At 46.3% G+C, this 22,382-nt stretch overlaps 1 protein-coding gene across 2 annotated transcripts in view; it reads left to right on the top strand.

Moving 5' to 3' along the window:
• LOC127585048 (GEM-interacting protein-like) overlaps window positions 1-22,382 on the top strand; it is a 106,708-nt gene that overhangs the window by 22,726 nt on the left and 61,600 nt on the right. For both annotated transcript variants that reach the window (XM_052042183.1, XM_052042184.1), the window contains 3 exons: window positions 13,382-13,475; window positions 15,033-15,108; window positions 17,487-17,556. In XM_052042183.1, the coding sequence (XP_051898143.1) occupies window positions 13,382-13,475; window positions 15,033-15,108; window positions 17,487-17,556 (240 nt within the window). The remainder of the gene's footprint in view (window positions 1-13,381; window positions 13,476-15,032; window positions 15,109-17,486; window positions 17,557-22,382) is intronic.

Here is a 22,382-nt window from a genome sequence, read left to right as displayed (position 1 = left end):
AGCTTACAGATGTAAGAGTATATCTTTATTGGCACGGTTAGTAAGTTTGCAGATGATACTTAAATAGGTGGTGTAGGTCGTGTAGAAAGTTATGAAAAATTCCAGGGGGCGGTGGGGGGTGGTGGGGGGGAGATGGTGGAGGAGGGTCTTGATCAGCTAGGTTTGTGGGCTGAGGATTGGCAAATGGCTTTCAATCTGGATAAATATGAGGTATTGCATTTTGGGAGATCAAACTAGGGTAGGTACAGTGAATGGTAGGGCCCTGGGGAGCGTTAGGAGTGCAAGTGCATAGTCCACTGAAAGCAGCATCATAGGTAGACAGGGTGGTGAGAAAGGTGTTCAGCTCACTGGCCTTCATCAGTCAGGGCATTCAGTATATGAGTTGGGAAGTTATGTTGCAGTCATAGAAGATGTTGGTGAGGCTGCACTTGGGGTATTGTGTACAGTTCTGCTCACCCTGCTATAGGAAAGATCTTATTAAACTAGAAAGAGTGCAGAAAGGATTTACCAGGATGTTGCCTGTACCTGGGGACCTGAGTTACAAGGAGAGATTATATAGACTAGGACTTATTCCCTGGAACGTAAGAGATTGATTGGGGGGGGGGGGGGGGGGTGCGACCATGATGTATAAGATCATGAGGGGCATAGACAGGGTGAAAGCACACAGTCTTTTTCCCAGGGAGAGGCTGCTAAAAACAAGAGGGCATAGGTTTAAGATCAGAGGTGAGAGATTTAGAAGGGACATCAGGGGCAGCTTCACACAAAGGGTGGACCATATTTGGAATGAGCTGCTGGAAACAGTGGTTGAGGCAGGCACATTAGCAACATTTAAAAGCCATCTGGATAAGTACATGGATAGGAGAGGTTTAGAGGGCTACGGGCCAAACATGGACAGGTGGGACTAGCTCGCTGGGCAACACAGTTGGCATGGATGAGTTGGGCCGAAGGGCCTGTTTCCGTGCTGAATGACTCTATGACTTTATCTCCAATGAGTGTCCAAGGGCAGGAAAATGGTAAAAAGGCAAAGTTGAATGCTCTTCATCTGAATGCGTGCAGCATTCTTAACACAATAGATGAATTAATAGTGTAAATAGAAAGAAATCATTACGGTCTAAAAGATTTTATGGAGAAATGGGTAAAAGGGAGCAGTGGAGCTGAGGATTGGTAGAAATGAGAAAAGGAAAAGATTAGTGAATAATAATGTAGACCCTTTACAAATTGATACAGGAGGAAATTAAGCCATTTGGAAATGGCAGAGAGATTAACCAAATGTTCTGTGTCTACCTTCACTGAAAGAGGAGGTGGGGAATTAACACTGGCAAAACAAAACCGAGGTATCAATGGGACATCAGCAGGACCTGGTGACCTGCTTCCCAAGGTTTTCAAGGAGCAGAAAGTTGCTGCGCTCTTTGTATCTTCTGTTACGAACCAGCAATGAAAGAAACATGCTGAGTCATGATTCAGTGTTTAAAAACTACTTTATTAATAACTACTTATGATAATAAGAAAAATAAAAGTAAAATTATTAGAATGTTAGAAGTAAAAATGTTAACCTTGAACATTAACCCCAAAAACTAAACTCATCGTGTGTGTGTGTGGCAAAGTCCCAAACTCCAAGTCCAGGAATAGTTTTCAAAGTTCATTTCAGCAAGCCGTAAGGTGAAACATCAGCAAAGGTTTCTTCAACAACCACCGTTGTCTGAAGATAAAACGTAGATGTAGAGAACATAGAGAGAGTAATTACGAAATCCAAGTGTTCCACGATGGAACCCAAACGACACCTCAAGTGTTTACTCGGTAGTGACTTCCTCACCCCAAAAAGCATCGGAATCGTGGCCGTCCACACAAATACCTGTTTCCTTCTACAGGTCAGCAACAAAGTGAACTCCACTGGATTACTTCCAATTTCCATACGTGGATTGCAGTGACAGACACAGTTATTGTTTCTCATCCATCGATGAGAAACTAGAAGGCTAGTGTGTCTCTCTCCCTTTTTTCTCTCTCTCTCTCTCTCTCTCTGACTGACTGACTTCTTCAACAACGTCATTACGTCCTTCATCTTCTGTTGACGTAAGCACGCCCCACACACACACACACACCACTATGTTCTATCTTAAAGGGACATTCACCTAGTCTGTAACACTTCCAAAATTCCACAGATTATAGACTGGTTCCCATGGGATCTGAGGGTAGAACATGTGAGCCCTACATCAGAAGGGTGGCAGAGAGAAAATGAAGACTATGGACCAGTTAGCCTGAAGTCAGTAGAGGGGAAAATGTTGGAATCTCTTCCTATTTCCCTCTTTCCCGCTCCCTTCCTCTCCTTCCCCTCTCTTTGGGATGTGGGAAGAAATTGGAGCACCCGGAGGAAACCCATGTGGTCACAGGGAGAACCCGCCTCACTGGAGCTGTGAGGCAGTGGCACTACTTGCCGCACCACTGTACCTCCCATTGAGCGGAGGTCTATCCTGTGACTTGGAGCCTGGTCTCTGAAAGTGTTCAAACACGAGCGTCGTCTGTCTTCAGCAACTCGGAGACTGAGGTTGGGTGGCCTTAGACTGGAGTGGAGGGAGCATTTGTCCTGCAGATTGGCTGCACTCCAGTGCAGTGACATTGGAAGGAAGGAAGGAGTTAATATGACGATGCAGCCTTGGTCTGTGTTGTGGACCTGTTCGTTAGAATTATGACCTGCCTGCAATCATGAAGCTGTTTCTACGGGTGACCATCTATGAGAAGGGTGCTGCACAGTAGCTCCCACTTGGAGACTGAGAAAGGCCCACCTATAGTGGACGGAGCCACTCACTGCACTTCTGTTGAGGTTGTCGAGCGGTGAAAGTTATGCCCACCATGACTCGGGAGAGACTGAATGCACATAGTGATGGGGGGAGTAGCTCTTCAGCCACCAGGACAAGGTGGTTGAGGAGGACCCTGGGGATGATATAACAAGGGGAGTCTTCTACCTCCTCTCTGGAACATGGTCTTTTCTGTGCTACGTGCTTCAGTGCTATAAGAAAGAGTCCATTAGGAACACGGCAGACCCCATTAACTGAGGTGGTGTGGGGGTACTAAGTGTGAGAATATGGAGCTTACTGCCCTCCCACCCTACCCATCCAGAGCCCAGTTCAAGGTAATGCAGTTCAGCACTGACACCCTCCTGCTATCTCTTTGCATCGTGGAAGCTGAGTTAAAGGGAGGCGAGGGTGAAGTGAACAGCCTTCAGCACTGGGACTGTATTGTTAAAACGAATGTTCTGACAGCTCACTGTCAGCACAATGCACCTGCCGCAAGAAGGACTCGATTCTGTTGACAGTTGGGTTGGGCCAACTGATCTCAGCCAGGATGATTTTTTTTTAGCGTACCACAATTAGCCTTTGTGCCAAGGCTTATAGAAGTCAACCTGGATACCCAGGTCTCAATCATTTTGAAGTGATTCCCAATGGAAGAGTGTGCATGAGAGAGGTTTGTGGGGGTGCGAAGGTGGTGTTGCAATGTCCTCCACTGTCAGCCATTCCCTGCTGCATTGAGGCTCGCCTGAGAGAGGAAGGATGGTCTCTTTGGCAGTGTTTCTTGGAGCTAGCAGTAGAAATAATGGAAAAGGAACCTCCTCAGCATAGTAGAAGCACGATCAGCTGACTGCAGGCCGACCGGAAATGGAGTTAAAAGGATTAAGTTCATTCAGATTTAAAAGGGACAGGGTTGGATCCACTGAAAGAAATCTAATCGAACTGAAACAAGCAAGAAATAGGCCCCTAACCCCTCCATTCCTCCAGCGGCCAGGTCTTTAGCTGCCTGGGCCCCATTTCCTTACCTAAATCTATGTAGCCCGCCCCCCTGCCTGAAATCCAGGCTCTGTGGCCAGACCTCTGGGTCATCTCTTCTACCCTAGTGTGGCTCGGAGTCAGACTTTGTCAACGATCAAAGCAGTTTTGGAATGTCCGATTGCATTAACAGTGCTGTGTAGATGAAAGGTGCAGTTAAAAAGGGAGCATCAGTAACTGGATCCGACAGCGGAAACTGAGCTAAATCTGAGCCCTGGTTCCTCTTTATGACTCTGAGTCATGGATCTCAGGGACTTCCCTGCTCTGACTTTGGCCAAGTCAAGGCAGAGCAAGACTGGATTGTCAGTAATGGCGACTGTGCTTTGGGTTACGAGAGAGTACATCAACTAATCCTGCTGCTGAGTGTCCTCTGGTGACTCCTGGAGAACAAAGGAGTTGCCATTGATTGACAGGTAACTCTGTGAGCGACTATCTCACCAACATTGGGAACGTCAGCCTTGTCCCTTTCACAACCGGTGACGTGAAGAAGTATTTTATGGCCAATGGTGTACATGGGAAGTTTGGTCACTGTCACAGGACCGATGCTTGCCAGTGTTTGTGCAGCAAGATGCAGACAATCCGACTGTTTTGGTGATGTTGGTTGACTAATAAATATTGGCCAGAATGCGGGGAGAATTCCAGTGCTGCTCTGTGAAGGAGAGTACCTGCCTGAGAGAGCAGATGGAGCCTTGCTTGAATGTCTCATCCAAACCAAGGAGTCCCACACTGTCAGAGGTGCCACCTCAATGATAAACTGATATGAGGTCTGGCTATAAGTCAGCCCTTTGGATAAAGGGCAGAGGGTAAATACATCAATTACATCAGTGGGAACTGATGTGATTGTTATCAGCAGGGTTTGTAATGGATCATGTGAGGCTCTGTCACAGCTGTGTGGTGTTACAGTGCCACACCACAAGGGTGGCCTTGGCTCTATGGGTTTCAAGTGTCCCGTCCCAACCAACTGAGGGTGCAGTTGATGCAGTCACAAGACGGTTCAGGTTTGTGGACAGGTACAAAGAGCTCAGCCCTGATTTTAAAAAGAACGGTGCTGGAAGTGGAACCTACCCTCCACACACAGACTGATACAGCTGTTGTACGCTCAGAAGATAACTTCATGCAGCTTGGATTGCAGTGTGCGTGTTTATGTCAGAAAGGCCTCTTGCCTGGCAGTCTAAATTCAGTGTTCTCAGAATCGAAAAGGGGAAGTAAGGCCAAAAGGGGTGAATCACTTACGACACACAAAATAGTGCCTACATTCTATTCTCCCTTTCTGTTGCATCTCCCGCGGGCACTGACTGCCACTACTACTTTCCCCTGGTAACCATACCAATGACCCACCTTCATGTGGAGATCTATTCCCCACGTTAGAGGGATGGTCTTTTTTATCCATTGGGCATTTCCTTAGGATTGAGATGACTTCCTTCCACTGGCTTTGTGGGTTTTGAGGTAGCTAAAGAGGCTAGTTAGGAACCTTGGTCTCTTCCTCTGGTAGGGCAGGTGGTGGCTGTTGGGATGGCAGGATGGGAAGACTGAGGTGGTCTGTTCCTTCAGCTGTTAAGGCAGGGATTCTGTGGGCTCCTGATACATGGCCTGGGGTTCCTCAATGCCTAGTGTACATGAGTGGTACAATCTGTGGGGAATTGATGAGAATGTAGGGAGAAAAAAATCAGGATTAATGTAGGGTTAGTGTAAATGGATGGTTGCAACACACAAATGTTGGAGGAACTCATTGGGTCAGGCAGCATCTGTGGAGGGACGTGGACAGTCAACGTTTCGGGTCGAGACCCTTCATCTGGACTGAGAGAGGGGACGTGGCCGGTAGAAAAAGGGTGGGGGGAAGGGGTGGAGCAAGAGCTGGCAGGTGATAGGTGGATCCAGGTGAGGAGGGTGATAGGCAGATGGGGGAGGGAGAGAGTGGGAATAGCGGACAGAGGCCTGGAGGTGACAGGTGGAGGCAACACAGGGCTGCAGATGATGGAATCTGATAGGAGAGGAAGGTGGAGGGTGGGATCAAGTGAGGGAGGTGGGGAGGGCAGATGGCAACAGTGGGGCGAGGGGAACCCAATGGGAGGAGTGTGTGGGTGACGGGCAGATTGAGTGAGTGGGGGAGGGGTAAGAAACCAAGTGATGGGGCTGGAGTGGGTGAGGGAAGAACGAGGTAGATCAGGAGGAGAGAGAAAAGGGGCAGAGTGGGGAGCAGGTTACTGGAAGTTGGAGAATTTAAAGTTCATGCCATTGAGTTGTGGACTGCCCTGGGGGACTATGAAGCGCTGTTCCTCTCGTTCGATGGTTGGCATAGACTCAGTGGGCCGAAGGGCCTGTATAACTCTAGACTCTTTTTTTAAAAACAAACAGATGAAGTTTTCAAAGAGGTGGTTAGGTTTACACAGTCACAAGGAGAATGTGTAAGCTCCGCACAGAGGTCAAACCCAGGTCACCAGAGCCGTGAGGCAGCAGCTCGATTACCTGGGTGCTGTATGGGGGAGAGGTTATATGTGGGCAACATAACTCTTGGGCATACCTGGGAGCTTCTAAGTATCACACCAAGCAGTAATTCTTCTAAGATCCTGAAAATTTTGAGCATCAGTTAGATATTTTGAACATGAGGGAAAGCGGTCAGACTCCCTTGTCCTGTGCAATGCACTTGGACCTTTGCAATGAGTAAACGCCCAGCTACATTTTCCCCTCCAGTATCCTCCTCCCATCCTCCAAACTGCTGGTAGAGCCTGCCCCTTCAGGTGAAAGGAGGAATGGGAGAATGGAGAATGGCCTTAAGTAATGTGTGTGGTCTGTAAGGGTTAGGAATGAATGGAATGTGAACTGGTATGTTGAAGGGAGCAGCTTGAGTAGGTGTGTATTTACCTCTGGCTGTTATAAATACCAGGGTCAGGAAGTCTTTTGGCAGGGCCAGAAATTAATTGGTTAATGACTAATGAGAACACCTATTAAAGGGATTTGGAGCTGTGATCTCAGATCCCTAGGTTGTGCGGACACATGATCGAACTAGCAGCTCGTCCTTTATTTTGTGGTGGGGAGAGGTGATCAAGGAGCCTCAAGTCAAAGCCATGCAGGGCTAATTACTGTCCCAGTGCTGAGCCTTCACAGAGAGGGAGGTAACTGGAGGCTGCACCAATTTGTTTCTTTTGGACCCCATTGTTTAATTGAATACACAAAGAGGTTCCTGGTGCCTTTCATCTGTGCCACCCCGCATGGGTTAACCCTCACTGGATCAGTTGTGTGGATGGGGGGGGGGAAGGAAGCACCTTGTGTTCCTGCAACCCTGGTTTGGAGCCTCTGGACAATGAAATGGCCAAGATGTACATTTTTTGTCCTGTGGATGTGGTAAACCATCAAACCGCACTTAGTTCACATTTGTCCCTTCCCTTTGAGCAGATTTTATTGGGTTTATGATGCAAGGTGAATGGGTTAATCGCTACTGAGTTGTTCAAGGAAGTTGTAATGAATGAGAAGTTTGTCTGTACAAACTGTAAGTAATATTGTCAGAACCTGGCACCTGGGTTTCTTTTATCTGACTTCAGGCTGCCCACATGATCCGTAGTTCCTCATCGAGCTTCATGGCTGAAGGTGGAAATTTGATGAGGAACGTTGGGAGGAGCTGATCAGTACCGACATCTTCTGGGTAACGAGAACCACTGTCATCAAGTGCATGGGTGATGCGTTCTGCCTTTTCGGATGCGGCATTATGAGGGCAACTAGAAATAGTGAAGACGGCATGGACTCCTGTTTAAAAAATAGTTGTTATTCCTGTTATTCGTTATTCCTGTTATTCATTATTCCACTTTCCACAGCTGTAGTTCCCCAGATCTCTGTGTGTCTTTTAACACGGCATGATTATACACATGAGTTTTAAAAGGAAGAGAATTTAATCTTAAAAGGTTAAGTCACAGTAGTTAGATGAGGCTGAGGTACACATTAAACGGCAGAGAGGCTGCAAGAGGCTGAAGGGCCCAAGTATTCTGAAGAAACAAAATTGCTGCCTAATTGCTGATCCTGTAAGTGAACGTAACTAAGATCAAATGATTGGTGAGCATCAACACTCTTTGGGCTTGTTCCAGTTGAAGCTTTTTTTTGGAATGAAGCAGATTTCTTGTCCCATTCTTCCCCTGACTCTCTGTGCACCTATTTCTGATCTCAGTTTCACTCCCGTTACTTGGTTTGTGGAGGTTCTGAAGGTGCTGATCCTCCCCCTCCTCCCCCCCCCCCCCCACCACCACCCCTACATCCTAGTAGGTACCGAAATGCAAATACCAGCGAGGGCTGCGATCAGATGCATGAGCCCTGGTGACCTACTGCCACTTTAAAAACAATCCATCAGAACACTGGAGCCTGGCTACAGTGTCCAGTCTACCTACTGAGGCCACATGTATAGAGAGGCGTTGTTGCTCTAAGAAATAATAGTCTCTGAGAGATACAGCACGGAAGCAGACCCTTTGGCCCAACGAGTCCATACCAACCAACAACCACCAATGTACCCCAATCCTGCATTAGTCCCATTTTAATCTCACCACATTCTTATTAATTTACCCCCCCCCCCCACCGCCAGATTTCTACCCTTCACCTACACACTAGGGGCAATTTACAGCAGCCAATTAACCTACCAAACTGCATGCCTTTGTGGGATGTGGGAGGAAACTGGACCACCCAGAGGAAACCCATGCAGTCACAGGCAGAACGTGGGAGCTCTACACAGACAGCACCCGAGGTCAGAATCGAACCTGGGTCTCTGGCGCTTTCCCAGCTGTGCACTGTCCTGCTAGTGTTTGGATTGCAGCTTTCTAGGCTAGTCAAAACTACCTTAATGGATTCATGTTTCAAACAATAATTCAGAGTTTGTTTCAAAAATATTTATTACGTGTGTTAACCCAGAACACTGTTCCATGTCTCTCTGCCCTGTCAGGCATGTTTTTTTGACAAAAGGAGCTCAACAAAAATCAAAATGTCAAGGTATTTTGACCCTTTGGACATTGCTTCCCTCCTCGTTCCTTTCCCCACCCTGTGCCTTTGGCACCAGAGGAGGAATAAACACTACAAACCTTTTAATGTTTCTTATCCAAGTTGTGTGTCTAATCACAAAATTTGGCCCTTTGTTACCTAGTTGTCAGAGAGAGAAATACATGGGTAAAGATGAAAACAGAAATATATGCAAAGTGTTTTGATAAAGTCTTGCCTGTACACTGCTTCTGTGGTGCTGACCGTGTGTGTGACAGATCTGAAGCCTAGCGGAAGTGAAGGTTCTATGTAGGTCGCTGTTTGTGATCGTGTTCAAGTGGGTTTATCTGTTGCCCAACCAAGAGAGTCCTGTGAAGACTGTGGCTTTGAACAGGGGTGTGGGTGTGTGGCAGGTGGGTAGGATATTCCTGGCACTTGAACCAACAACTATCAAGTCATCTTAATAACTGCATTGATTGATTTGGCAGTCCTGCAGCTGTCACTACACGGTAAATGGAAGGCAGCAAGCAAGAAGCAGGACAGTGTTTTGCAGGCCATTCTTTCCCCTCCTTCCTCTCTGATCTAAAGTCTCATCCGTTTTTGTGGTCGGTTTCAGTCTATGTCTTGCAGGAAACTGTATTGAGCTTGAAACTTTGTTCCGCTGTTTAGCATTCTACTGGAGACGGGAGCCACTGGTAATGACTCAGAGTTTGCAGGAGTTGCTGGGGTCTGACAAAGGGCAGGGGAAGACCTGCTGCTTTGTCCATTGAAGTTTATCTACAACTACAGATAACAAACTCTGGATGGTGCGAGATTTGTATGTTAATGACCTGGAAGTTGGAGCTGCCAATTTGTGGAATGCTCTATTAATTGGATTTTTCCTGCACCCTGCCGCTTGGAAATATTTGTGCTGTCAGACAGTGAATGACAGAACCAACGGTGCATTTCCCTAACTAATGAAATTTAATGTTGGGAAATATTAGGCATGAAGAGACTGAGAGCCTTAATCCCCAACTGAAACAGGTAGGTAGTCTTTCAGTTTAATGTTTTCTCCAAAACTTGGTACCTGTGGCAGGGCAGCACTCCCTTAGTGGTGGACTAGTTGGCAGCACTAGGTCAGGTCAAGGGTTTGCCCCCTTGGGGTGAGGATGGAGGAATGGGAGTGAAGCATGAAGGGCAAAACATTCTCTTATTTTTACACTGTACCCCTTCCCTTTGGGCACCAGACACGATCACACCCCTTCCCTCCTCACTGCCTCAATGGCAGGTGTTAATCAAGTTGTGGGTGAAAAGAGACGGGAGATGTGGAGAGCACGAGGGGGAGAGGAAAAATGCAGAGGAGAGAGAGGGAGAGACGGGGAAGCAGGGAGGGAGAGACGGGGAAGCGGGGAGGGAAGAGGCGGGGAAGCGGGGAGGGAGAGGCGGGGAAGCGGGGAGGGAGAGGCGGGGGAAGCGGGGAGGGAGAGGCGGGGAAGCGGGGAGGGAGAGGCGGGGAGGCGGGGAAGCGGGGAGGGAGAGGCGGGGGAAGCGGGGAGGGAGAGGCGGGGGAAGCGGGGAGGGAGAGGCGGGGAAGCAGGGAGGGAGAGACGGGGAAGCGGGGAGGGAGAGACGGGGAAGCGGGGAGGGAGAGATGGGGAAGCGGGGAGGGAGAGGCGGGGGAAGCGGGGAGGGAGAGATTGGGAAGTGGGGAGGGGAGAAATGGGGAAACGGGAAGAGAGAGGGACAGGCGGAAGTGGGGAGAGGGAGGGACAGATGGGAAGCAGGGAGAGGGAGGGAGAGACGGGGGAGAAAAGGAGATGGGGGTTGGAAATGGAGAGACCAGGGGAGGGGAGATGTGAGAAAGAAAGAGGAGGAGAAGGGACTAAGAGAGAGACCCATCAACCTTCTTCGACCTAAGATGGACCTTGGCCACCTACCTGGCTCCTCATGCATCTTCCTTGCAATGCCTCGTCCAGAATTGCTTTTTGTGTGAACTTAACCAAAGTATTTGATCCCGGGCCGCATAGTTGTTAGTGGGCAAAGGAACCTGTACGTATGTAAGAGGCCAGAATTGGAGGAATTATAGGAATGATCTTGCAACAAAAGGGGCAAGGCCAAAGTAGAATTAGAACGTAATGAGAATTTAAATTCTATCAGTAATTCTCAGTTAGAGGTGTGTGTAAGCCATCCTTAAGTATGTCCATGTATTGTCTTTATTGGAATTGTAGAGGGCACAACTGAAAATTATAACTCAAAGATTATCCTCTTTCAATTTGGAGCTCAGCTCAACAAGTTTGAAAATCATTGGACTGCGGATTGGAGGTTGATTCCATGATGTTTCGAATTAACTGATTCTACTGCACTACTGTTAACATCTTGCCACATATGTTAAAAAAAATGATATGAATGTGCACTTGGACAAATGATAAGAATCTTTGTACATATTGATTAATTCATCAACACATTTCAGAGTGCAGGTAGTATTTTGTTCTGAGAGAATTATTTATGACGACTCAGAGTTAGAATTTGAGGTGCTGCATTTATCTGACAAGATTGGCACTAATTACTTTGTGTCTCATTCCCAATTATTTCTTGATGATTTATTAGGATAGTGTTGCTACATTTGTTACAGAAACCACTGAGCAAGGCAAAAAGCAGCTGTCAGCACTGTAACCTGTCAGGAAGTGTTAAGCAGTTTGGAGAGACTAATGAGAAGATATCCAGGTTGAATAAAGTGAACAAATAACGTTAGTCTGAATTCCCCTGCAGACAGGTTACATAAGGGAGGACTTGAAACTGGCAGTGAGGAACATTGTGGTTAAAAGCTATTCTCTGTAATTTTATTGGTGCATTTTATATCTTGAATGTTAAACTCTGCTGTTGAATTAATGTGCAAATGGATTGTAAGCCAATGTTGTAAGGTATTGTATGTTGCTGTCGGATTTGGTGATCTCGGTACGCAATTAGTGGAAGGGTAACTTCCTTTTAACACAGCAAAATTGGGAAGATAGAGTATGAAAGGGTTCAGAAGGCAATTGTAGAATGATGGATGGAGGGGGAGAAGATGATTAGGTGGGCCAGAGGCCAGGTCCAAAGGGATAGCTTGGTGGCTCAGTAGGTTTATAGTGTTGTCCAAGCCATCGTGAAGCTGATTTGGAGATCGTTGGAACAGGAATAAAGAGCAGTGTTTGAATCCAAGCAATGTCTTACCTAAAGGGAACAGAAGAACTGTTTGACAAAAAATGTCCAAGGTTCCATTTAGTTGATCTGCTGCCATTTTGGCAGTCGAACAGTAAAATAATATTTGTGGCTTTTAACAATTGTTATTGGTTTATTATTGTCATGTTCTAAGATACAGCCAAAAGCTTTTATATACATGCTATCCAGACAGATCATTTCGTACTAATGTACCTCCAGGTAGTACAAAAGGAAAACCATAAGAGAATGCAGAATATAGTGTTTACAGTTACAGAGAAAGTGCAGTGCAGGCAGATAAATAAGGTGAAAGGGCCATGACAAGATAGATTGAGAGATCTAGAGTTCATCTTTATTGTAAAAGAGGTCTGTTGGTTTTTCGTACAAGAGGTCTGGTGGTACGTGTTCTCGATATATCTTCCCAATGGAAGGGGAGAAGAGAGAACAACCGGGGTTAGAGGGGTTCTTGATTATGTTGCCTGCTTTCCCGAGGCAGGGCAGGCATGGTAGTGTAGCGGTTAGCGTAACGCTATTACAGTGCCAGTGACCCAGGTTCAAGTCCCGCCACTGTCTGTAAGGAGTTTGTACGTTCTCTGGGTGTCCTGCATGGGTTTCCTCTGGGTGCTCCAGTTTCTTCCCACATTCCAAAGACGTACAGGTTAGGAAGTTGTGGGCATGCTATGTTGACGCTGGAAGCGCGGCAACACTTGCGGGCTGCCCCCAGAACACTCTACGCAAAGATGTGTTTCACTGTGTGTTTCGATGTACATGTGACTAATAAAGATATCTGATCTTAACTTCTCTTAAGTATGGACAGAAGCAAAGGAGGGGAGGCTGGTTAGCGTGATGGACTGGGCTGCGTTCACAACCCGGCCATTTCTTGCGGGCTTGGGCAGAGCAGGTTGCCATCTGATCTTGAAGGGCGTGTTATTGACTTGGGTTCTCGAGCAGGATTGATTGGTGAAAGGAAGGGAATGGGGATTGAAAAAGACCAGAGGGCTCAGGGTGAAACTCGGGCCAACTAATATCATGTCATCTATCCTAGTGCAGTAAAGAACACATCAGCCAGCCTGTCTGCTGGCCATACAGAGATAGGTGGGAAATAAGTTGTGAGGAGTCATAAAGTCATACAGCGCAGGAACAGGCCCTTCAGCCCACTGAGACCATGCTGACCATAAGCATCCATTTGCCACTAATCCCATTTTATTCTCCCCATGTTCCCGTCAGCTCCTCGGAGAGTCTACCACTCACCTACACACAGGGCAAACTTCTCACAACATCTGGAGATAATTCTGCTCTGAAGGGGATTGGGCAGAACAGTAGGAATTCAGTAATCATTCATTCTGCGCACCTTACTGAGGATTAATGAGGGGCAAGGTCTCTCTCTCTCGAGAGGAATCTTCAAACCTCCCTTCACAAACTCTATTCTTTATCACCAGGTTTAAGTGCTCAAGACCAAAGCAACGAAAAACCAAGACGTTACAGTGAAATATTCCGGGAGCTGGATGCATTTGAAATTTCCTTTGGAAACTCGTGAGTAGAATCAAAGTCTTGTTAGATCCCACTATTTAATAATTGATTCCAAGCTTTCTGTGCTGCACTTCCACATGGTGTGGACAAATAATCTGTGTGACTGAGCACTACTGTAATCATGTAGCACCTATGTCAACTGATCCAGGGTCTGTGTCTGTCTAAAAGAGCAAATCTTGCACGTATCAGGCATTTCCTGCTGTTAACTGAATGAGGTGCCCTATAACTACACACACTGATGGAGACCTTTTCCCCAGTCTCATGTTGTCGAGATGACTGGCCCATCTTGTGACCACTTGGGCAGTGTCTCTCTGTCACTACCAGGATGCTGCCTATCCCACTCATACTCTGCAGTGCAGTGAAATGTCATTGATTCCCTCTGAATCAACTGTTCCGGCTTGCCAGAGGCAATTAGGGAATGGAGTTACACTACAAGAGATCAGAAGATCAAATCTTCACAGAGCAATCTGTGCCTCTATCTACCACACCAGCCTCCAAACCTGACCATGTGCAATATCAGCCAACTGCTTCCTGAAGCTTGAGGTGTGATGGACCCGATACCTCTGCTCGATGCAGACTTTTTCCCTGATGAAAACCTTGGTGAGACTTGCTTCCAATTCCTTGGCAGCTTTCTTTCAATGAAACTGGAATAAGTGTAGATTTTAAACTCAGTGTCAAACCAGTCTGAGGTTGGGTACTGCAGAAATATACCCTGCACAGAGTGGTGAAGGCCATACCCCAGAACTGTCAGCAGGTGAAAAGGGGGCTGTGGTTTCTGATGATAAGCCATGCATCCCTCCACCACCCTGTACTGACTTCCTCCCAAATCAAGAGAACATTTCAAATACCAATCAGACATTTCGACCCTGGGAAAAAGATACCATCTGTCTACCTTATCCATGCCTCTCATAATCTTATAAACTTCTATCAGGTCTCCCCTCAGCCTCCGATGCTCCAGAGAAAACATCTCCAACTTTGTCCAACCTCTCCTTATAGCTCATGCCCTCTAATCCAGGCTGCATCCTGGTGAACCTCTTCTACACCCTCTCCAAAGCCCCCATACCCTTCCTGTAATGGGGCAACCAGAACTGAACGCAGTACTGCAGATGTGGCCTAAACAGTTTTATAAATCTGCAACATAAATTCCTGACTCTTGAACTCAGTGCCTCGACTAATAAAGGCAAGCATGCCATCTGCCTTCTTTACCACCCTATCGACCCGTGCGGACAAGATGCCCACAGCAGCCAGCAAATCCATCCCGCCAGTCTCCCAAACACTTGTTTGTATGTACCTTGCACCTTATTGCACTGCACTTTCTCTGTAGCTGTGACACTTTACTCTGTACTGCTATTGTTTTTACCTGTACTACCTCAATGCACTCTGTACTACCTTAATGTAACTACACTGTGTAATGAATTGATCTGTACGATCGGTATGCAAGACAAGTTTTTCACTGTACCTCGGTACAAGTGACAATAATAAACCAATACCAATAAAGTAACTGTGGAAGATTTCTTTAACCTATTGTAAATTAACACAGCATTCTTCTTCCTCTCCCAGCACGGTGGACCTTTTCATGACAGAAGCAGACAGCAGCTTAACTTCCCCAGAACAATCTCCAGAAGAGGAGAGCCTGGTGAGTCCTCAGCTTTTACTTGTGTTCACCTATCCTCATCAGCAGAGATGTTTAAGGCATTTCTGTCCTCTACCCACGGTCAGATTCCTGGATATTGGAGTTTTCAGACAAGATGCCAGCTTTCAAAGAAACAGTAATACTACAGGACCGAGATCTGACTTCTGACAAAGCCTGTGAAGTAAACAATTGCATACACGGTTGTAAATGGACTTCAGTTATGCAATCTTTACAATTGCAGAGTTGTGTATCACGTCACCTTCGGGGGAGGAACTACCTTGCAGACTCGACATGCTTTTTTGAAGTATCAAATGGGAAACAATTTGGAAAATAAAAAGTGGAACCAGTGCCTTGCACTGTACAAACACACACAGACCAGTAAAGTTCAGTGTCTAGAGAAGCTGAGTGGGCTGATCTTCATGTAAAGTGCGGTGGAAATCTAGTCTCTCCTAAGAAGCTATGACAAGGTCAATTGATACCAAGTCTGATAGACTGTTGTTAGTTAAGGCATTAAAAGATAAGAAACCAAGGAAGATAAGATGGCACTGGGATCCAGATTGTGGAATAAAACTCGAGGGGCTGAATGGCCAATTGTTATTCCTGTAATCAGCCAGTGATCCCCCCGATCACTGACCAACTGGGGACGTGTGTGGATGTCGTGAGGACCTCTGCAATGTTACCCACAGACAGCATGTCTCCCAGCTGGTGACAAATAACCAGTTTGGGTGAGGGTGTGTCAGGAGAGAGGATAAAATCCTACCCAGCAGAGCAGGATGGGAAAGGAAAGAAACTGGAGAGTGTTCTGTTCAGTCTGAATGAACCGAGAATACTCTCACAGACGGCCGTGGTGGTCGCTGCCCTTTCAACAGAAGAGTCAGTCGGACAGCACAGAAAACAGGTCCTTTGGCCCACTCATCCCATTCTCCTGCATTGGGCCCATATCCTTTTATGCCTGGCCTATTCATGTGCCTGTCTAAATGTCTCTTAAACTTAGTAATTGTATCTGATTCCACCACCTCCTCTGGCAGTGAGTTCCAGGTATCACCCGCTCTCTGTAAAAGAAAAAACCCTCAGATCCCCTTTAAAATTCCTTTCTCTCACCTTAACCCCAAGCTCCCTCATTTTTGACACCTCTACCGTGGGGAAATGGTTCAGACTATCTACCTATCTATGCTTATAATTTTATACACCTCTGTCAACCCCCCTTCACTCCAGGGAAAACAAGCCCGGCCTATCCAATCTCTCCCCCTAACTGAAGTCCTCCACCCAGCGAACATCCTGGTGAATCTCCTCTGCACTCTCCTCCAGAATAACCACATCCTATAGCGTTTTGTAGAGTTGCAACTCAGCTCCCAACTTTTACATCCTTTGGGGAACTGTGGACTTGAACCCCAAGGTCCCTCTGTTCATCAATGTTGTTTGGTGCCCTGCCATTTACTGTACATGTCCCACCGCTATTTGACTTTACAAAATGCACTAACTTGCGCTCCTCAGGATTATATTCCTTCTGGCAATACTACCCCCCCAACTTTCCATCTGATCTATAACCTTCCTTACTATCCACAACGCCACCGATTTTTCATGTCATTCACAAATCATATCTCCTACATTCACATCCAAGTCCGTTAATATATATTTCACAAACAGCAAAGGTCCCAGCACCGATCCGTGGGGTAACACCGCAGGTCACCGACTTCCAATCAGAAAAACATCCCTCCACCACCATCCCTGCCTCTCATCACCAAGCCAACTTTGGATCCAGTTAGCCAGCTGGCCTTGGATTCCAGTGCCTTAACCTTCTGGACCAAGCTTTCATGCAGGACCTCATCAATGATGTCAAACATCTCCTTAAAACGATACCGTGCTGACCTCTTGAGCGATGCCTTTACCCATTATGTTGCCCAGCTCTGAATCTTCTACAGAGTCCTATCTACCTCATCCTGCACCACAGGCAGGGCTTGCTCCGATGTTTCTTAGCCAGAAATTGGTGCCCTTACAGCCCAGCAACTTCGAGGCAGACTTCACCCTCTCTAGGGACCCTGCGTTTGCTGCTGTTCCTTCCTGAATCTCCCTCGCCTCTTTTTGTTTCTCTCCAGAGCAAACATCTCCACGTAGCACACAGTTCTGCAGTACCGACAACCTTCTCCTGAGTTCAGGAGTGTAATCTCAGTGGGATATTCTGACGAGGTAAAGTTGGCATTGTTTTCCCCCACTCCCTAGTTCGTAAGTACTGAGCACAACTGCAAACCCAGCTCCCTCAACTACCACTGCAACTGGAAAGGCTGGTGAACCCCAGACTAAGTAACATTTATTGCCATGTTTATGATCCTGGGAGCAAAGTTTCAATCATCAAGTCATTGTTTCCATTGTCTTTCCTTCAGGTGAATGAGGATTTCTTCCCGGAATGCCATGATCACGTAATGGAGGAGAGGGATGAACTCCAAAATTCAGGTATGCCTGATAGCTCGTTGCAGACATCACTGCATTAGATGGGTAGGGAGTAGAGTGCAGATCAGTTAAATCTGATGTGAAAATGTTTTTGGATTCAACTTGCCCTTTTGGGGTAAATAACCCACATCACCAGGATGGCCAGGTTGAATCGGCCCAGAAACAGAATCGTTCTACCCAAGTTCTAGTTGTTGAATGTGATTATCTGCTGAACCAGAAGTTGAGGCTTTCTCAGATGGATGTAGGAACTGCCCACTCATTTCCTGAAGGCTTACCCAAGTGGAATTGTGCACGGAAAGGGTGCCTGCCACTACTGCCTCTGTATCCCATCAGATGTTAATTCCATAAAGATTGTGGGAGTGTGTGGGAGATGGGAAGAGCATATTACACTGCACAACAAGGGAGAGCAGTAAATACAGAGAAAGAGACTGACTTGACTATTCTATGTACAGCTTCTATTGGTTTTAACCCATTCCCATGTATTAGCTGTGGCTCAGCATTCTCGACCACTGAGCAGAGGGGTGTGTGTTCACGCACTTCAGAGATTCTGAGCATTAAAGTGTTGAGGAAGTATTCCACTGATAGAGGTGCAACTTTCAGGTGATGTGTTAAACCTGTCTGTGCTCTCAAATGATGTAAAAGATGCCGGGGCACTATTTTGCAGAGGAATTAGTCTGGTATCTGGCCACTATTTATCCTTCAATCGTTCCTAATGTATTTATTATCACCTTCCTGTTTGTGTGAGCTTGTAGATCCACAATTAGCTGCTGCGTTTACTGCACTGTAGCAGTGATTACACCGAAAATTACTTAATTGACCATGTAAATATATTGAGATGTCTTGACACTATGTAAATACATTGAGATGTGAATGACGCTATACAAATGCACATTATCCTTGCCTTACTGTATCTGCCATCTCACCGCTCCCTGCAATTCTGTCTCATGCAGGTGAACTGATGGCAGAAATGTGTTGCATCTTATGCTGTACACTGAGTTTAATTCATTTCTTCTTCATCACTTCCTATTTAACACAACTTGCATTTGTATTTTAACTTACTAATTTAATTTACAAGTATGCTTCATTGTGAAGTTTTTGACCAAAAATTTGCATCTTACGCCACATAAGCAGATGTTGGATCTGGTGACAAAAAAAAAATGGTTTTAAGGCAGGCGTTAATGGAGGAGAGAGAGGGAGCAAGATGGTGAGGCACTGAGAGAAAATTCTGTGGTAACTTCGGGCATGGTTACCCGTGGTGAAACCTGGTAGGTGATTATCTGAATAAACTGCAGATGCCAGAAATCTGAAATAAAAACAGGGAATATTGGAAACACTCAGCTGGTTGGGCAGCTTCTGTGGAGAAAGAAAAATGGAGTCAACATCTCATTTCAAAGACCCTTCATCAGATAGATCCTTGGGGAACCCTACAGAGGTAACAGCAAGCAAAGCAATCAGCCCAGATGTTGCTCTGAATACAAATGGAAGCAAAGAATAGAACCAGATGAGTGTAGTCCCACCCAACTGGGTGAGAGTGGAGAATTACTGACGAGGAAGTTTGAGAAGTAGCATTCAGCATTGGTGTCGGAGTCAGGCCTAGGTCAGAGGTCATTCATTCTGCTTCTAAACTGACCCTGTAACAGATCCTCCCCAGGTCACAACAGGGTTCTGTTTCTGAGAACTGTTCGCAACCCCAAGTGTCAGAAATGCAGCCACCCAACAATATATTTGGATAAAAACATGGGCCAACCAAGGGCAATCTGTAGTTAAACCAGGGCATTTAAATCAACCATTCAGATTTCCACAAACTGAGCCCCCAGACAGCAGAGATGCCTGTAGCTGGCTGGTCTCCCAAATGTTCATTCATGTGTACGGGCTGTATGTGAGTCAGACAGTTGTAACCTGGGGAGGGCTGTATCTCTAATCTCAGCCCAGGAAGCAATAGGTGACTCACTGGAACCAAGCAGTAAATATAGCTGAAGTTTCAATCACCCACAGTTGTAGGGATGTAGAAGATGTCATCAGTGTCTAAGTATTTGGGGAACTAAACACCAGAGGTGTGGCTGGAGCCAGAATGGGTGTGACTTCCTTCATCAGCTGAATACAATGAAGAAAAGGTAGTTGTTACTGAACTGCATGAACAGAGTGATCTGCGCAGTGTCAGTGAAAGAATTTGATGATCTGTTATTGAAGAAGTATGAAAAAACTATCCAATAGTCATGTTGCCAATATACAGAGGCTGCTTTTGTGCTCCTTGATATTGGCACATTCCTGACTGAACTGGACTATCTGGCTCTTCTGCATTTTTAGTAAGTGTTTCAAGTTATGGGGAACGGTTAGTGCAGCAGGTATCTTCGAGCTAATCAGCACATGCCAGCCTCAGCCTGGAGCCAGTGCAGTGGCCTCATTATAAAAAGACACTATTCTCTTTATTAATGTAATGAAGACTCATTGCAGAATAATGCAGGCACACCAACACTTTGTTTCATGTGTCAGCTTGGTAAGTTTTGACACATTTACACACAGGCTCACTGACATTGTGCGGGTCTTTGATGTACTTTAATGACCCAAGTACACAGGGCACAGTTTCAAAGTCTGAAGATAGACCATTATGTTCTCCTCAAATTTGTACTAAGAGAAATGTTACCTAAAGACTTTGTTACGGTGACAGCCACAATCTGCAGATTATGTACTGCAGAGTTGGTGGGTCAAGAGGGACAAGAGGGTGTGGTGACAAGTGAGGCAGGTACAGAGACCCATTGAGTGTTGCTCGAGGAGACCAAGCCATTATGTACATCCAGCAATTATAAGGTTCTTGCAGCTTGTGTGGATGAGCGCAGGAACTGCAGGGAGGATGAGCAAATAGACCACAGCACTGCTGTAGAGGGGGTTATTCAAGCTGGGGGAGTAAAAGGGAACGTTGTAATGAAAGGGGACAGTATAATTAAGAGGGCAGACAATATATTTTGTAGCCCTGAATGTCCTGCCTGGTGCTGAGGTTAAGGACATCTCCTTGGGACTGGAGAAGAACTTAGAGGAGAAAGATCCATATGGGAACCACCGAGACCACTAGGCCTAAGAAGGGGACTGTACGGAAGGAATAGGAGGCAACTACGGTCCACGTTAAAAAGCAGAATCACAAATGCAATAATGTTTGGATTACTACCTGAGCCCAGTGCAATCGTATAGGGTTGTTGAGATTAGATGATTGGATGCAGGGCTCAAAGATTGGTTTGGCCAAAATGGATTTCAATTCATGGCACACAAGCAATAGTACTGGGGAAAGGGGGAACTGTACCACTGCAACAGACTTCAGTTGAATTGGGCTGGGGCCACACCCTAGAGAATGGAATAGCTGGGGGTGTAGATAAGGCAATAAACTAGATAATGGAGCCGGGGGAGGGTTCTAGTGAGGGGAAATGTAGGAAGTTACTGAAAGGATAAAGCGATACTGGCAGAATAATGAAATGACTGTTGATAACCAGAGTCTGTCAAAAGGTACAGAGCATTCCTCCAAATAGAGTCAGACCAGGGAAAAAATGGCAAAAGGCAAAAATCATCATTGCCTGATGCACAACAGGCATTCGTGATAAGATTGCCGAATTAATAGTACAAATAGATTATGAGAAGGTACAACCTAATATTCATTACAGAAGTGGGGTTGCAAAGCGACAAAGGGTGGGAATTAAACAGATCCAGGTTATTTAACATTAGGACGATATGGGCAAAACAGGAAAGGAGGGATAGCCCTTAGAACAACGTACGCGGTAGAGGCTGCAGAGAAAAAGCATATTCTTGATTTTTCCAAGCTAGGTAGGAAACAGCAAGGGACAGAAGACAATGGTGGGAGTATGTATAAATTCTCGAAGTATAGGTAGATGACTAGCACCTAGTGGCTCCGACATCCACCATCATGGTGCTTCAAGAGACTGTCATGGCACGCATTAGCTCCAGCCTCTCAGACAACTTTGACCCACTGCAATTCGCCTACCACTGAAACAGGTCTACGGTGGATGCCATCATCCTGGCCCTGCTCTCATCTCTGGAGCATCTGGACGGTAAAGAACACCTACTTTAGACTATTGGAGTTTAGTGATGAGCCTTCAATACTATAATGCCAAGTAAAACTCTTCACCAAACTCCAAGAACTGGGAGTCAACACCTCCCTCTGCAACTGGATCCTTGACTTCCTGACCAACAGACCGTAATCAGTGAGGATAGGCAGCAACACTCTGCCATGATTATTCTCACCCGGTGCTCCACAAGGCTGCATTCTCAGCCCCCTACTCTACTCGCTATATACCCATGACTGTGTGGCCAGATTCTGCTCTAACTCCCTCAACAAGTTTGCAGATTATAACCACTGTATATCTCAAATAACAATGAGTCGGAGTACAGGAAGGAGATAGAGAGCTTAGTGACATGGTGTCATGACAACAACCTTTCCTCAATGTCAACAAAACAAAAGAGCTGGTCATTGACTTCAGGAAGGGGGCGGTGTACATGCACCTGTCTACATCAACGGTGCTGAGGTCAAGAGGGTTGAGAGCTTCAAGTTCCTTAGGGTGAATGGTCACCCATAGCCTGTCCTGGTCCAACCACGTAGACGCCACGGCCAAGAAAGCTCACCTGGCCTCTACTTGCTCAGGAGGCTAAAGAAAGTTTGGCATGTCCCCATTGACCCTTACCAATTTTTATCAATGCACCATAGAAAGCATCCTATCTGGATGCATCATGGCTTGGTAAGGCAACTGCTCTGCCTGTGACTGCAGGAAAAGGCAGAGAGTTATGGACACCGCTTAGCACATCATGGAAACCAGCCTCCCCTCCAT

Source organism: Pristis pectinata, chromosome 31, assembly GCF_009764475.1.
Source record: "Pristis pectinata isolate sPriPec2 chromosome 31, sPriPec2.1.pri, whole genome shotgun sequence".
NCBI classification, from domain to species: domain Eukaryota; kingdom Metazoa; phylum Chordata; class Chondrichthyes; order Rhinopristiformes; family Pristidae; genus Pristis; species Pristis pectinata.
This window is presented reverse-complemented; position numbering and strand designations above follow the sequence as displayed.